General features: G+C 41.2%; 1 protein-coding gene across 6 annotated transcripts in view; it reads left to right on the forward strand.

The window, feature by feature from the left end:
• Positions 1-16,027, forward strand: part of LOC6618436 (probable serine/threonine-protein kinase DDB_G0267686) — a 42,010-nt gene extending 25,983 nt beyond the window's left edge. For 3 of the 6 annotated variants that reach the window (XM_032726238.1, XM_002042670.2, XM_032726237.1), the window contains exons 2-10: positions 1,283-1,407; positions 1,565-1,956; positions 4,569-5,195; positions 6,452-6,872; positions 6,981-7,137; positions 7,204-7,451; positions 7,526-7,709; positions 12,238-14,181; positions 14,253-16,027. In XM_032726238.1, the coding sequence (XP_032582129.1) occupies positions 1,283-1,407; positions 1,565-1,956; positions 4,569-5,195; positions 6,452-6,872; positions 6,981-7,137; positions 7,204-7,451; positions 7,526-7,709; positions 12,238-14,181; positions 14,253-14,257 (4,103 nt within the window). In that variant the 3' untranslated portion in view covers positions 14,258-16,027. Of the gene's footprint in view, positions 1-1,282; positions 1,408-1,564; positions 1,957-4,568; positions 5,196-6,451; positions 6,873-6,980; positions 7,138-7,203; positions 7,452-7,525; positions 7,710-9,704; positions 14,182-14,252 lie in introns of those variants that run through there. The other 3 variants (XM_032726240.1, XM_032726239.1, XM_032726241.1) reach the window with 2 other exon arrangements.
• The last annotated feature ends 12 nt before the right edge of the window (positions 16,028-16,039 follow it).

The following is a 16,039-nucleotide window of genomic DNA, read 5'->3' on the forward strand; positions in this document are numbered from 1 at the left end:
AATTTTTGGGTGGATTTCTTTTTAGAATTACACCTTTTATTTGTCGTAATTTATAGCAGTTGACACTTCTTTATATTTGATTGTTTGCATTTTTCTATGTTTTCCCATTGGATTTGAAAGGAGCTATTTTATTTGTAAATGTATAAAAAGCTTAGGCAGTTGAGCCTAAAATCCTTTTTGCCCTTTTCTAATTTACCTTGCTTGGTTTTATCGTTTTATTTTTTTCTTTGGCCTATCCCAACAAATATTACTGAACCCAGAATACCCAATGCCCCCAGAGATATAACCCCCAGTCGTGTATGTTTGCAATTGATTCGCGTTTTAATTAAAATGCTCCGTGAAATACACATGTAAGTTCAAATAGGGAAACAGCGAAAGCCAAATATACGATCGACTATGGTATGGAAATAATAATAATACAGAAATAAGGCTGCCAGAGGAGTGGACCTGGACCCAAGTGGCGGCTTGTTAATGGGTTGGGTTCGCTTGGTTTGGTCGGGTTTGTCTGGCTTCCTTATCAGCGCACTCCGGCTCATTGTTCCGCTGGCTGTGCTGCTGCTGCTACTCCTCCTGCTGCCCACGATAACGTACAAACAGCGCCCAGCCAGATGAGATACGTATGTGCATGTGTGTGGCTATACTTGTGGGCAAGAACTTCATGTAGAGCAGCGGAAAATAAAATGAAATGAAATAAAATGAAGTGAAATTAAATGAAATGAAATAACCCTTAACTGCTGTTGAAATTGAAATGGAAATGCGAATGCGAAAGCAAATGGAAATTGAGCTTCAATTGAGATCAACAATGAATGCGACAGTAGCATCACCATCACCATCATCGCCATCATCATTGTTACAATGAAGGCGGATAGTGCAGCTGCAACAGATTCTATGCTCGGACTCAGGCGAAGGCGACACTACTACTACACGGACTTTAGGTCTCCGGGTTTGCATTCTCCGGCGGAGTTCAATGCACCCCATAGACGTCGCAGCATTATCAGTTTCCCCTGGCATATAACTTGCAACTTGCGAACGGGCACCACAAATCAGACAATGTTTTCTTGGTTCGCCTCTATCTGGATTTTAATTCTTTTGTGCTCCAATAAAGCCCAGTACCATAGGCGCTATGTGGAACTGGAAATGAGGCGATCGTTGTACGCGTATAGGAGTTTTCACTTCCACTTGGCTTGACCTCATCCAAATGGATGAAACAAAAGACATACGATATACATATAATGGCAATCGATTTGTACTAATCACATCATTTGTTTTACTTAAATTCCAGGCATGAGAATGACCATGTCCACCAATTCCACAATGAGTGCGCGAATACATCGAAAAGGATTTCGCATACCATCGAAAAGACAGCCGGGTAAGGGATTGCCCGGCAAGCTGCACACCATATCCAGGGTGAGTCTTAATTACTAATTAACTAGCATGCTAATATTAACTACTTAAAAACATGAGAGATAAGCATAATAGGACTGGGAAACCTACGCCTAGTCTTCACTTGGCTGGTGGCTTGAAAATTGTACTGATGGTTTCCATTTCGCTGTCATTTTTCCAGACGGGTCCTGGCAAAATGGTTCCTGGGAAGCGAATACCACAGCGACCCCATCCGCCGCCCTGTGACAACTCGAACGACAGTGGGCTGGGTTTCGATCAGCACACGGAGCTCAGATCCTCGGCAGGAGCTGGGGGCGTCGCTGATCCGGCGGCCAATGGAGGCAGTGGCTCCAATTCCGGCCAGCGATCCAGTTTGCTGGTCAATAGCGCTTTAACCAACACAGTGGCTGCTGCAGCAGCCGCAGCAGCTGCCGCGGTGGCCAGCAACACGTTGCAGCAGCATCAGCAGCACCACCAACAGCAGCAGCAACAACAGCAGCAGCAGCAACAACAGCAGCAGCAGCAGCAACATTCACCGCAGCAGCATTTAATCAGAGCGATACCTGTATCAAGGTGAGTCACTGCCACCACCACCTCCTGCCCCCACCCAAAATCCAGCCATATATGTAGATATGTCCCAAAAGATCTTCATGCGAGTTCATGGAGGCGCAGGCGCAACTCAAGATAATTGCCAGCTCATGATTTCATTTCGTTTTGCGTTTGATCCATGGTTGCGAGTGAATGAATATTGAATATTGATTGAAATACACCCCACAACTCAGATGCACAAACTTACACACATCGAAGAGTTCGAGATCTTGTTAGATATTTCTTTTATTTACCAGACTGCTGAGGTATTTCTTTGGCTGTCCGCATGTCTGCATGTCCGTAAATAATGGTATCAGATTTCATAGCCTAGGCGCGTTGGAGCCGCACCGTATAAACTAAAACCTTTAGGTCTTGTTTATAATATGTTGAACTTGTTTATAGATTCGGAACCCTGCTTTCCTTATGATGAGTACCAGCGAAGCAATGCATTTTCAGACTGACTACGCTTCACAAATAATAAAAAATACCGAATCTGCATGAATTGAACTTCGGGGAAAAACTGCTTCGCATTTGGCAATGTTTGTTTGTTTGTTGGGAATGGTCGGGCTCACAAAAAGCTGAAAACTCATTTCGGGAAGAAGAACATGGGACCGAGGCTCGCCAATAACTATAACAACTTTATTAGTTCAGTTTGGAAATTCATTTCGATAGGAACGCGTGTGCTGCTCGTGCGGTGATCGGATTTAATAAGAAATGCAAAGATATCTGTGGGATACCCAAAGGTACATGAATACTACTACTTAGTATTTAGTTGAGTTATAGGAAAGTGAATCGTTTAAAATCCTTGAGCCTTCTGTTGCACAAATATGGTTTCTTTTCTCCACACTCTAGTCTTCTGAAGACTCTCGCTGGACAGGTTTTGCTGTTTGTAGGTCATGGTGAATTTGTTTATTATAATTTAGTTTGACTCGATGCGGATTACGAGATTTAAATGTGGTCTGTGTGCGCTGTTGTTGTGGTATATTGTAGTCATAGGTATTGTAATTGCATGGCTACTATCTGTGTAAATCGCCGCATTATCTTATCGGCTTATCAGTTATTGCAAATTGCAGTTGGGGAATCTCAAAAGTGGGCAGAAGGCAGAACTATGTGGGCTAATTCAGTAGGTGCTCGGCTCTTTGGGGGCAACCCCAACAACCCCTTATCTCTCAGAAATCCAGAGGGAAAACAATGGAAGTGTTGTGATTTTTATTGGGGTTTATTTAGGGCTTTCGGTAATTACAGGAACGATCGGTTAATTGTTAAGTGCTTACTTGTTTTTTTTTTGTATCTATCGACATTGACATACAACTAGCAGAGAATATACATTTTCTAATGTTCAAAAAATGAGTTTTCGAATATTTGAATATTCTGTGTTGCATTTATTCGTTTTTCAGTTTGTTTGCCAGCTTTTGTCCGGCGTTCTTTTTGTTCATCTTGCAGATTTGCACATTCTTTGCTTGGCTTAATTTAATTAGCATGTATGAAAAATACGCAATTTTCTCTGTCGCACTTTGGCCAATGACTTTTAGATGCGGTTTGTTTTCTTCTGGCTGCTTGTTTCTGTTAGTATATGGACGCGATTACTTATACGCACTGTTGCCGCCGACCGCCTTGCGATTCGTGATTTCGCTTTGCTTTGCTTCGCTTATTATCAATCAGCTGCACTCTCAGTGCTCCATTCGCCCGATTTGGGTTAGGATTGAAGCGCAGTATCTGCGCGTAGATTACGTATGCCCGTTATGGATGCAGGGAAATTATGGCATGCGACTTTATCACTTTTATTAGCTAATGGGCGAACCTAGTTCCACAACTCAACAACTTGCTTGTGGACTTTCTCATGAGTAACTTTAAACAAGCGCATATCTAAACTGGAAAAAGGTGCAAAGAACCGAGTCCATTGACATGAAACTAGTTATTTTTGATTGATTGCCAGCTAATCGTTGGTGTTGCGATTTTATCCAATTGTACATTGTGGGCAAAATATATTGAAATTACTTGTAAATTCTTTTGCAGAAAAATTGTTTAGCTTGTAGCGTGTAAGTGTTTAGTTTTTCCCTATTTCCCTATATTTTCAACCTTGAAGCGTGATATTGTTTTGATTTTCCTGTCCATTTAAATGAAATCAGTCCTCGATTGAGTTCAGGCCGTTAGTTCCGATCAGTTCCGTTGAGTTCCGCCGAGATCCGTTCAGTTATATTCGGTTTAGCTTTTTTTTCTATTGAGCTGAGTGTCGATTTGGGTTCGTTGAATGCATTCGAAATGCAATCGGACATTGATTGGCGCATTGGAATTCGAAATCAATTTATTTGTAATCTCTTTCAAGACAAACAGATACTTCGCTCTCGTCAATTTAATGCCAATTATGATTCTACCTAGATAATTAAATGGCATCCTGTCAGTTATGTTTGTAGATAGTTAGTTCTATATGCAGAAATTTAATCTATGCAGGCATAAACTAGCTATCCCTAGCTAAAAGACAAAAAAAAAAAACGATCCATGAATCGATTTACGTATAAAACATTATGTAATGCGTGCGTGTGCTGCTGTTGTGTATCCATGTACATGAATGTCTGTATATATATGTTAACGTATAGATCGCGGAACAACACGAAAGTGATGGCTCACTGTCTGGAGGATCTGGACCTGATATCGGCATCCTCGGAGGACGGCTCGGCCATTGCGACGCCGGCCGTTTTGGACGAGGACACGGGCTTCGTGAACGACACCAAAACGACGACAGCCGGTGGCAGTAGTAGCTCGGATCCATTTGGAGGCGTCTTCAAGGCAACCGAGGCAGCCGTGGCAGCAGCCGTTAATGCCTTCAATCTGCAACAGCAGCAGCATTCGGTGCATCAGCAGGAGCAGCAGCATCAACTCTTTCAGTACAACGGATTGCTGTTGCAGCCGCAGCAGCAGTTGCAACACCAGCAGTCGCAGTCGCATCACCACCAACAACAACAACAACAGCATCACCGCCATGGCAAGCATATCAAACGCAAGAAGCTCGAGTGCAACCAGGTGGAGCTGGACAACGATGATGCCTGCAGCGAGGATGAGTTCATCCGCAAGATTGCCAGTTCGGTAACGATGTCACCCACGCTCGAGGCCACGCCCTCGCCGCCGCCCATTGCCGCCTCCGTTGCACCTGCCACGACCATTGTTAACCTCCTGCCGCTCATCAGCAGCGGCAACAACAACAACAACAACAACATTGAGACAAAGTAAGCTGCGTGTTTTCTTTTGCAGCGTTAAAAAGAAAACAATGTTTGCCACACAAATAACTAATACGTTCCTTGGTAAATTTTCAATAGTTTAATTAAATTCTATAATTTAAAACCACAAATTATGTAACCAAACTGAAGAACTAGATGCACATAATATTGGCAAAAGCATTGCCAATTGATTTACATCTAAATTGCAAACCAAATAATTTAGACGGACACAAAATTTGTAGCAGCAAAACTTTCGTTAACCAAACAGACAAGATTGGCGAAAAATAATCAGACTTAATTGTTAAAGTTTATACATGCGAAACAAAAAAAAAATGGCACACAAACAAATTTATAAAACAAACAACTCGGAAAGCACTAGTCTCGATAATATTTTAATGACTCAGAAATGTTTAAGCAATGACAAATTACTAGATTACCTTTCAAAATTTAAACAACAAGTGCCAGAAAGACGGAAAACAATTAGAACCCGCCAAATAAATTATTTCGGTGCCAGAATAATTGACTCTGCGAATTAAAAAAATAAGAAAAAACACGTTTGTTATTCCCAGATTATTTACTTTGATGGCTTTGACTTTTGTTCTTTAATAATTTTCAAATGTGCGTTTGTTCCCATCTTTCCGTATGTATTATTTACACATATATATGTGTCCGTTTGTAAGCAAAGGCGTATAAATTCGAAACAATTGTAAACAATTGGTCAAAGCTAAGATTTATTTAAACAAAACAAAAAAAAATCAAAACAAATTGAAACGATACGAAACGAACCAAAACGAAAAACCGAACCGACTGCAAAGTGCAGCAATGAAAATTTGCGAAAATTCCTTTTCGGCCTTTTTATGTTTCATGTGCGTGTGTGTATGTTTGTGAGTAATTAACAGCATTCAAAAAACTCATATATCATTCATTATTTAGCTATACATATTCAACTAAATCCGTATCTGTGTACGCGCAGCCCAGCTGCCTTTTCTATTTGTATCTAAAAAAGAACTCATGCAATCTCATCCCGCCCCAACATCCCTTTTTTTTTGGCCAGCACATGTGAAAAATAATACATAAATCATTTAACCCAAAGCGAATCTAGATTTCCTCATCGGCCAAAGTTCAAGTACAAGTTCCGAGTTTTCTTTTAACGATCCTTAGACAAATAAACTCAGCCTTCGATTTTTAACGATCGAATGGAAAAGTTGCGCCAGTGAACAGACTAATACAATTCGATCTCGGTCTCTACTTGTTCCAACCCACAGATTCATATCGGCCAGGAATGTCACTCGCGTGGCTAACAAACGTCAACCCACTACCCCGCTGAACAGCGTCGCCAGCTCCAATGACGGCCAGGTGCAGCTGGAGATCTTGTCGCAGCCGGAGCAACAGCATCGGGCTCGCTACCAAACGGAGGGCAGCCGCGGTGCCGTCAAGGATCGCAGCGGCAATGGATTCCCGATCGTTCGACTGACCGGATACGATAAGGTTGCCGTCCTCCAGGTCTTCATCGGCACGGACATTGGACGCGTGGCACCGCACATGTTCTACCAGGCCTGCAAGGTCGCCGGCAAGAACTCGACGCAGTGCAACGAGAAGAAGGTCGACGGCACCATGGTTATTGAGATTGATTTCAAGCCCGAAACGGACATGACCATCACTTGCGATTGCGTTGGAATCTTGAAGGTGGGTGCACGAAACTACAAAGGAGCGCAAGAACTCCATGATGACAATTTAGATTTGTATAGTAGTGATATATTGAAAGACTCTAATTACTTTACATTTTGTTTGCAGGAACGCAATGTGGATGTGGAGCACCGATTCCCCGAGCATCTGGCGCAAAAGAACAAGAAGAAATCAACTCGCTGCCGGATGGTGTTCCGCACCCAGCTGACCCGTGACGATGGCACCACCGAGACCCTCCAGGTCTGCTCGAATCCAATCATCTGCAGTGAGTGCTCAACACATTTAGCTGTTTAATTGCTCTGTATAATTAAATTGATGTTCGTGCCTTTAGCTCAACCACCTGGCGTGCCGGAAATATGCAAGAAATCATTAAACTCCTGTCCCGTTGATGGCGGCCTCGAGCTGTTCATTATCGGCAAGAACTTCCTGAAGGACACACACGTGGTGTTCCAGGAGACGTACGACAGCGTCAACGGCGACGATCCGGCCACGGAAATTGCAGTGCGCCAGCAGCTTATCGGCGGAACAGCCGCTCTTTGGGAACAGAGTGTTCTGCCGGACAAGGAGTACCTTCACCAGGTGCGTGTCCAGTGTACCATTGATAGTGTATGGGAATGTGCGTAACTAACGACTATTTTCTATTCTGCCCGCAGACTCATCTGATTTGCACGGTGCCACCGTATCTGCACCAGAACATCCTGAAGCCGGTCCAGGTTCAGGTATCGATCGTCTCCAGCGGCAAGAAGAGCGAACCGCACACGTTCACCTACACGGCCAAGGGACAGTACACGACGCTGGCGGCGGCCAGCACGTTAAGTAACACAATCCACGCCCAAGGTATCTATTTGTTGACTAAGCGTTCGATTGCACCCAACCAACCAAATTACCAACCACAAACTCCCATTCGGAGATCGCGACTCGTTAGCTGTATAGAAACCGAAAGAAATCGAGCATATCGAAATACGTTAAAAACGAGATTAAGATACATACTTGAGGTACTCAGGTTTAGGCAGTTATTTAAAGTGTATGTTTAGTGACATTTTTATTGTGGCTCAACCACGTTGAAGTTGCAATTTTTTTTAAATTTCTTATATTGTTCAGATCCAAGAATCGAATATAAATTAGCTAAACTAGAACCGTTTGTAACCGCAAACCGCAAAAATAAAACTATTCGAATCGTATCAACTGATAAGCGATAGGTAAAACAATCTGATCTCTTCATGCGTTATTCTGCTCTTCCCTTTCCTCTTCTATTTATCTTCTACCTTCCTTGCTCTTCTCTTCTTACCTTGTTGGCTCTTTGTTTGCGGCTTGGCTAAAAGTATTTGCATTCATTATTAAATATATATTTAAGAATTAGCAAGTCTGTGTGTAGCTAACAGAACAAAGAAGACTGTACGAAAGTGTTTTGCCAAATTAATATGCTTTTGAACTGAGATAATATGCAGAACGAAAATTATAGAAATTCAAGGACTTTTAAAACCATTTCTTTATATTTAAAACAATATGGCAAAAATATATTTAAAGTACGAAATGTGATTCAGAATAGTTTAAGGCTTAAGAGGAATAATTTTAAAAGCTTCTGTCATTATTCCCACCCATTTTGTCTGATAAACTACTAAAAGCCGTCGAATTCATTGGCTAATCATTAAATATACTAAGTTAATAAATATGCATACACATGGGTCACTAAGAAGGGTTTGATTGATACTCATTTCTTGCCTGCTACCCTTTCTGCTCCTTTTACCTACCTTCATACTACTCTACCTACTACTCTTTATATAGCACCGAATAACGCATGAAAATATCAATACCTTTTATAATTAAGTAGGGAAAAAGAACAAATCCAACGAAAAGTATAACATAAAATATAACTTAATCTATAAGCACAACAACAGAATGATAAAACAAAAAAAAACATAAATTAAATTAATAACCATAAATGATTAAGGCACAGGACTGTGCAAATCTTCGGAGAACCAACTCCTCCAGTCTTCTCCCACCTCCCGTCTCTCACTTTTACTCTCTGCTCCTCTCTCTCTCTTCGTCTCTGCTCCAACCCTCCGCCAAAAAAAAATCAGGAGCGGAACCGGAAACTGATCGAAACAACTCTGCCGAATGAATGAACTTGATTTTTCCCTCCAAACCGATCCTTTGCGATGATGAAGAATAGTTTTTTCTATTCTATTTTAATATAATTTTCTGTGTAGAATATTTTCAACCATGCCTGAGTCGATTTTCCTTGCTTTTTTTAAATATGTGCTTAAACAAAACAAAAGTTTCGCTTTTCCTGGGGACTTTTCTTCTTGTTTAAGTTATGCGTGTGTCTGTGTTTGTTTGTTTGTTTGTTTGGTCGAGTGTTTGGGTGTGTGATTGCCTATTTGAATACGTGTGTGTTTGTGCCGGGTGTATTTTGAATGAATCGCAGAGTTTTCTTGATCATGTTCAGCCGAGAAAAGTACCCAGTAACAGATGAAGGAAAGCAAAACCAAAGCGATAACATAAAAGAAATCGAACATAAACCGACACACGACGATTCAGCAGCAGCAGAAGCAGCAGAAATATCGGGAGGATATATACCTATATAAACCAGACAAGAAGAACAGCAAGGCAGATCCCCCATAAAATCTGTTTTTCAAGTCAGAAAAAATGATAAATAACATTAAAGATCAGGATGTCTTTAAAAAATATAAAAACAACCGAGTAAAAACTCCCACCATACAAAACAAAAATCAAAAAAAAAAAAAAAAAAAAAAACTACCTCTCCCTCCCAAAAAAAATATGCATATATATATTTTTACTTTATATTCTTCCTCCTTCCCCTTCTCTTAGCAATTTAGGTGCTCAATCTAACTATATAGTCAAATATGTAAATTTTTGAGTGCTATAAAATGCAAGGCCAAAATTAAATCAAAATTAAGTCATTAATCGACAGTCAATATAAACAAGTATATAGACACCGATATATCCTGTATCTCTGTATATATATACAAACACGAACAGCAACCATAGCAAAGTGGCCAACGAAAAGCGAAGCAATAAATCGAAAGCTTGCCTGGAAAGCAACGCTGGACAAAAGCGATGTAATCGAATGAATCGCAGCAATCGCTCGATAAGTGACTGCCAATCGCTTGCGTTCGATGGCGATAGATACTCACACACCCACACACGTCACACAGACACACAGAAATCAAGAAATAAAAATTATTTGAAGGACCTATGGCACCGAGGCAGCAATATCCTATCCAACCGCATGTGAAATGATGATCGGCGACGGATTTTCAGCCCCAACGAGTCTTCAACAGCCACGTCTGCTCATCTCTAGCCCCATCTCTAACCTTCAAGAACAACAGCAACTACAGCATCAAGGATAATTTTAGGGTACTGGTTAAAAAAAAAAAAACCATTCAACTCTTACAGAAACCAATTACCAAACAATAATTACCGATTGACCAACGTACAAATTCTTTTTTGCCATTTCGTAATCCATTTTCTATATGTCTATTAATGAATACACACACACACAAAATCCTGCCCTTCAAACACACACACACACCACATATACCATTACTATTAACTATAAGGGAAACCCATATCACATATAACCTTAGAGCATTACCTTTAAGCGTCTATATATATATATATATACCATATATTTTACGTACTCACATAAAGCTAGTTGTTGTCATATATTAGGGCTCAGTTCATTTGGCTAGATTAGCTCTGAAATTGCTTCGATTTTCAACAGGGTACGAAAATTGTTGCTAAATATATTTATTCAATCATTGACACATTTTTTAATAATTCGCAATCCTTCATAAATTGTTTCAATCAATTCATATGAAAATTGCAAGATGTAATTACATCTTAATTCTCCTACGTATAATTTCTTATAAATTTTTTCCAGAAATTTCATAAAAGAAATATGGGTAAATTATTAAAATGTATGGTAATCTATATAGTGACATTTCTTCCCTAAAACATTCATTGCATACCCTTTAAAGATCAGTTTCTGTTCTCTCCTGTCTAACCATACGATTCATGTACAGAAATTGCAGTTCTATGTGAAGACTGAACTTCAGTGACTCGCTCCCCGAAGATTGAATGGAAATTTTCAATATGCAGACAGTGTCAGGGTCCAGTCCAAAATCCTTAACTCAAATGTATAAAAGAAAAGACACGATTATAACAAATAAGAAACCATAAGCGGGAACTTGGTCTGAAAGACCCCAAATAAGAGGTGGTAGTGATGGGACTCGTCTAGAACGAGTGGAAATTCAAGCATCGCTCGACTTCAGAGCCTCAACATTACGCCTAGAGAACGACATCAGGGTTAGATCATTGCGACCCCGCTTAGGAAACGAGAACTGAGATATTTGGGTTATCTGGCTCCTAATACTAATCCATAAACACCTTATATATAAGCACTAGTACTTAAGTTCAGCAATTAGAAGTAACTATTAAGTCTATTCATTAGAGCAACGAAAAAGCTTGGAGTGCGTCAATTGATTGATTGAATGATTGAGTGTATAAACTTTACGATTGGTGAATGACTGTTTCATTTGTGCGATTGCCGTTGAGTATTAGTTGAATGGTATAGTTTCGTAGAGTGTGGTGCTTTGAGATTATTTGTTAAACAAATCTTGTCTTTAGCTGTGTGCTTGATGAAGACTTAAGGCTTACTGAGAGGAGTCTGTCTGATCCCTTTTCGATTGGGTGCGTCTTGTCATTTGTAGCGTTCAATGATTGCTTTTATAATCGATCTTGTCAGCTTGGTGTGGTTTGATTTAGTCAGTCAGTCATTTCGTTCATTGTGTGTAAAGTTGAAAGAAGGAATGTTCTAAGAATACTTTCTTTCGTAGCTATCTTGTTGCTCTATTCCCTTTTCTAAGTGCCGTGTGAATGGTGTTGCCAGTGAAACTTCGCAGCCAAGCTTAAATACTCTTAAGAACCTAATATAAAATAGAAATCTAGTCTTAATTAGTGGTTTAGTTCTAGATTTAGATACCAACGCCCCTGCGGAGATGACAGATCCAGAGAATTCGAGTGCTTTTCTATCGCTATCGCTATAGTTTAAGTTTTTTTTTAGTTTGTAAGTTGTAGTAGCCCCGGAATTAAGGGAAAGGCACTCGGATTTTACGGACCTCTCTCTTAGCAATCCCCTCCCCCCAAGACTCTTTCTCAGAAACCTGGCCTAGGATTAAGAGGCCCCCAACCCACCAAAAACAAAAAGAAAATACCCTGCCGTTTATTATATCTTTGTTTTTTATGATTTCTTATATTATGACCCAGTGATTCTTGCATGACATACCACCAAAATGAGATTACTAAGAGGCCTCTTTTCTGTCCATTGTTCCTCTTGTAGATGTGAGCGGTTTCATGGACACCACATCAGCGTCCAATGCGAGTGGCTCCAGTGGTTGGAGTGGAGCAGGCGGCTCCGGAAGCATCCCATCTCCAGGCGATAATGTGGAGGCCAAGCACGAGATCGATTCGGGCATGATGCCTCCGCCCATCACCACCCAAATACCGATGGGCGTTCGACGCTCCTCGCTGCCCAGTGTCACACCCATGATCACGGACCAGCAGCTGGTCCATCTCAACGCAGTGGCGGCCAGTGCCGAGGCCCTGAAGACGGAACTCGACGACAGCAACTCGCACAGCCCCCTGACCGGTGAATCCACACCGGACAGCCCCAACGCAGCCTTGCAGTATCATCGCTTTGCACGAAAGCCCAGCCTGGACACCATTATGTACGATCAGTCGAACAGTCTGCCCGGTTTCCCGGCCGTTGTGGCGCCGGCTACAGCTGCCGCCGTGGCCGCTGCAGTTGATATTGATCCGGCGGCGGTGGCCGTTGCGGTGGAAATGGCCGTAAAAAACGAGATTGTGAAGCATGTCGTGCAGCAGCACCAGCAGATGCAGGAGCAAATGCACGAGCAGCAGCAACAGCAGCAGCAGCAACAACAGCAGCAGCAGCAACAACAACAGCCCCAACAACAGCAACAACAGCAGCAGCAACAGGTGCACAAGTTCATTGATGAACTGACCAAATCCACTTCGGTGGTTTCCAGCAATGGTACCACCGAACCAGCTCTGTTCACCACCTCGGCGGTGATCGATCATGCCCTGACCGATATTCTGCAGGCCAAAGTGGGCATTGCGCCGACCAATGTGGTGCTGGAGAGGAGTTTGTCCCTAAGCTCAACAAATTCCAACAGCTCCATGAGTGGCAGTGAGACTTCGCCGAATAGTTCACCTTTGACGCAGGATATCATACTCAATTCGGAACCGGCAGCAGCCCTGGCCGGAGCTGCTGCTTTGGGTGGCCCAGCGCCCGTCGATGTCACCGGTGGTCTGTCCACCGATATCATTATGAATCCCGCCGTTTCACCCTCGACTATTTTGTGCTCTGCAAATGGAGCGGCCACTGCCGTAGTGCCGAATATACTCGCACCTCACCAAGTGACCATGGCCAACTCCATTTTGAACGACATTGCCATGCAGCCGGAACCTACACAGCAGGATGCAGCTGTTGCAGCCTTGGCATTGAGTAACATCATGATGAGTCCACCCACCGCGGCATCGGGTGTGGTAGTTGGGGACGCACTGCCACCAACACCAGCGACAATGCAGCCAGAGGTCGCAGCCACTGCCACATCCACTGCGGTTAGCAACATGATTATAAAAGCGGCGGCGGACTTTATAACTACCCAGGAGCAGGAGCAACACCACTACCACCACCACGGTCGCGTCCACTCCCATTCGCCACAGGCAGCTGTCGGAGTGAGCGGTATTCCTGCCGAGACGGCATCGGATCCATTGGTTAACCTGCTATTGAACCACTCAAACACACCAGAAACAGCGGCTGCTGCCGCTGCCGCAGTAGCTGTAGAAGCAGCCAACTTCCAGTCGATGAATCACAGTCACCACAGCCATCATGGTCATCATGGTCACAGTCACGGCCATAGTCGCGTCCCAGGACACGTATCCGGGCATGTGACCAGTCACCATCGTGGTCACCACTTGCCGGTGGTGCCGCCGACACCACAAGAATCTCTGATCGTTGCGCTGGCCAGCGAGAATGCTCTGCAAAAGTCGGTGGCCACCGCCGCGGTGACCACCAATGGAGCAGTGATGACGCAGCAGGCATCTGCCCCGAACACAGCGGGCAGCATACTTCCGGCAGCGGTTGGAGCGGTAGCTGCGGCGGCCGCAGTGGCGGTGCAGCCGCCCATTCCCCAGGAGCTGACCACGATGTCGGATCAGGATCTGATCAGCTACATCAACCCGAGCACCTTTGATCAGCGTGAGTTTTGTACATGTGATATTTACATATACATTTGATATCTAATGTGATTTTCTTCAAATTTCTCACAGTTTAAACGGCTTCAGATCAACAAATTAAACTATATGGACTTGCTTTTTTTTATCAACGATAAATGTCACTCCTACACAGGCTTAGTCTTAAGTATATATGTAGTATATAGAGAAACACACAAACAAAAAAAAACACAAACGATAAGACGGAATAAAGGTTTCATGTGGACCAACTTTTTGACCAAGAGAAAGGAATAAAAACGGGATCAGAGAATAAAAACCACAAACACATTTGTAGCTTTAGATTTGCTTAGGTTTAGGCATAAACCCTATTTAATATAATTACCTAAATTTAATGTTTTTTTTTTGATTTTTTTTGCTATTTTAATATTGATTTATAAAAAAAGGATGAACTTATCTCAAAAGGTTAAATTAAAACAATGATAACGACTGCCATATACCTATGAAATATGAAGTGAAATCCCGAAAGTGAAGAATGAAAACCGAAAATGAAGAATTCAGTTATCAACCTTGAAAATCGATAATTATAGAAAGAACCAACTTTCATAAAACAAATGTTGATTACGCTCTTTGCTGGAAGACCTATTTTCATAATTAAGTCTGATTTGAAAACTTCCTTTTTATTTGTTTGAGAATTTTAGGTATATTTTACAATTAAAGCTAACTAAACGTTTTGGCAGTAAAATTAAGCTTATTTAATTTTGGGTCAAAAGAAAAACCACGAAACGAAATTATTATTATACAGTTAATAATTTATAAAAAAAAATACATATTATGTGTAGCTACGAATATAATGAATATGCGAGAAATTCCAAAAGACTTGATTTAAAGAAAATGCAATTATTATTTTGTTTATGGTTTAATCATTTTTATTTTCAATTATATTGAAGGAACGACGAACACACACAAATAAAGTTGTAACTGATGTTATTACTATTATTATTATGATATCGCTATTATTATGCATACCCTAAATGTTGATAGTTGTTATGTGTAGCGTTGTAACCTATTTACCATGCCGGAATAAGAAACACAAAAGTGAAAATATAAGAGAACAAACCCACAACCAAACTACATTGAAAAGTAACGACTTAGTTTAGTATACCGATTGTTATACCCCAAATAAAGATCAAGATCGAGAGTACTCTGCATTTGTATGCCCAAGCCCAACAATTTATGTATAAACATCAACAAATATTCCAACCATGAATTTCGCCCACTCCCATGAATCGAACTAACTGAGAAACTTAAACATAGTTTTTTTTTTTGTTGATATTAGCTTGTTAAATTTTAAACAATTTGATTGACATACGTAATCTATATGTTCATAGAGTCGATAAATGTGTTAAACAATCTCAGAGATTGCATATTCCTCATTAAATGTTAAAGTCAAGTCACTGAACGAAAGAGATAGAGTTAGTAGGTGCAAGTGAGATAGAGAGAGACAGAGAAAGAAATAGAGAGAGAGAGAGGGAGCGAAGAGGTCGCGCTTAAGAATTGTTAGTGTTAAATGTTATACACCTATATATACATTATTTATGTTATATATATACAAACATATATCTAACTTTACAATGAATAAAATAAATGTATTTTTGATGTTCTTATTGCCGAAAGTGCAGAACCGATAAACTATTGAAAATCCCGAAGAGAACTCCCTGAATTATGTAACCGAACTGTCGAGCGTATCAATTGGCGAAATAACGAACCTAATATCCACACTACCATTTGTCCAAAATCCTCCCAACGGAATCAATACTATTCTGCTCGTTATCTCTTTTTATGTGAATAAAAACGAAATCATTGAAAAATAACCTTTTTGTGTA

The sequence above is a fragment of the Drosophila sechellia genome, chromosome X (genome assembly GCF_004382195.2).
Source record: "Drosophila sechellia strain sech25 chromosome X, ASM438219v1, whole genome shotgun sequence".
Classification (NCBI taxonomy): domain Eukaryota; kingdom Metazoa; phylum Arthropoda; class Insecta; order Diptera; family Drosophilidae; genus Drosophila; species Drosophila sechellia.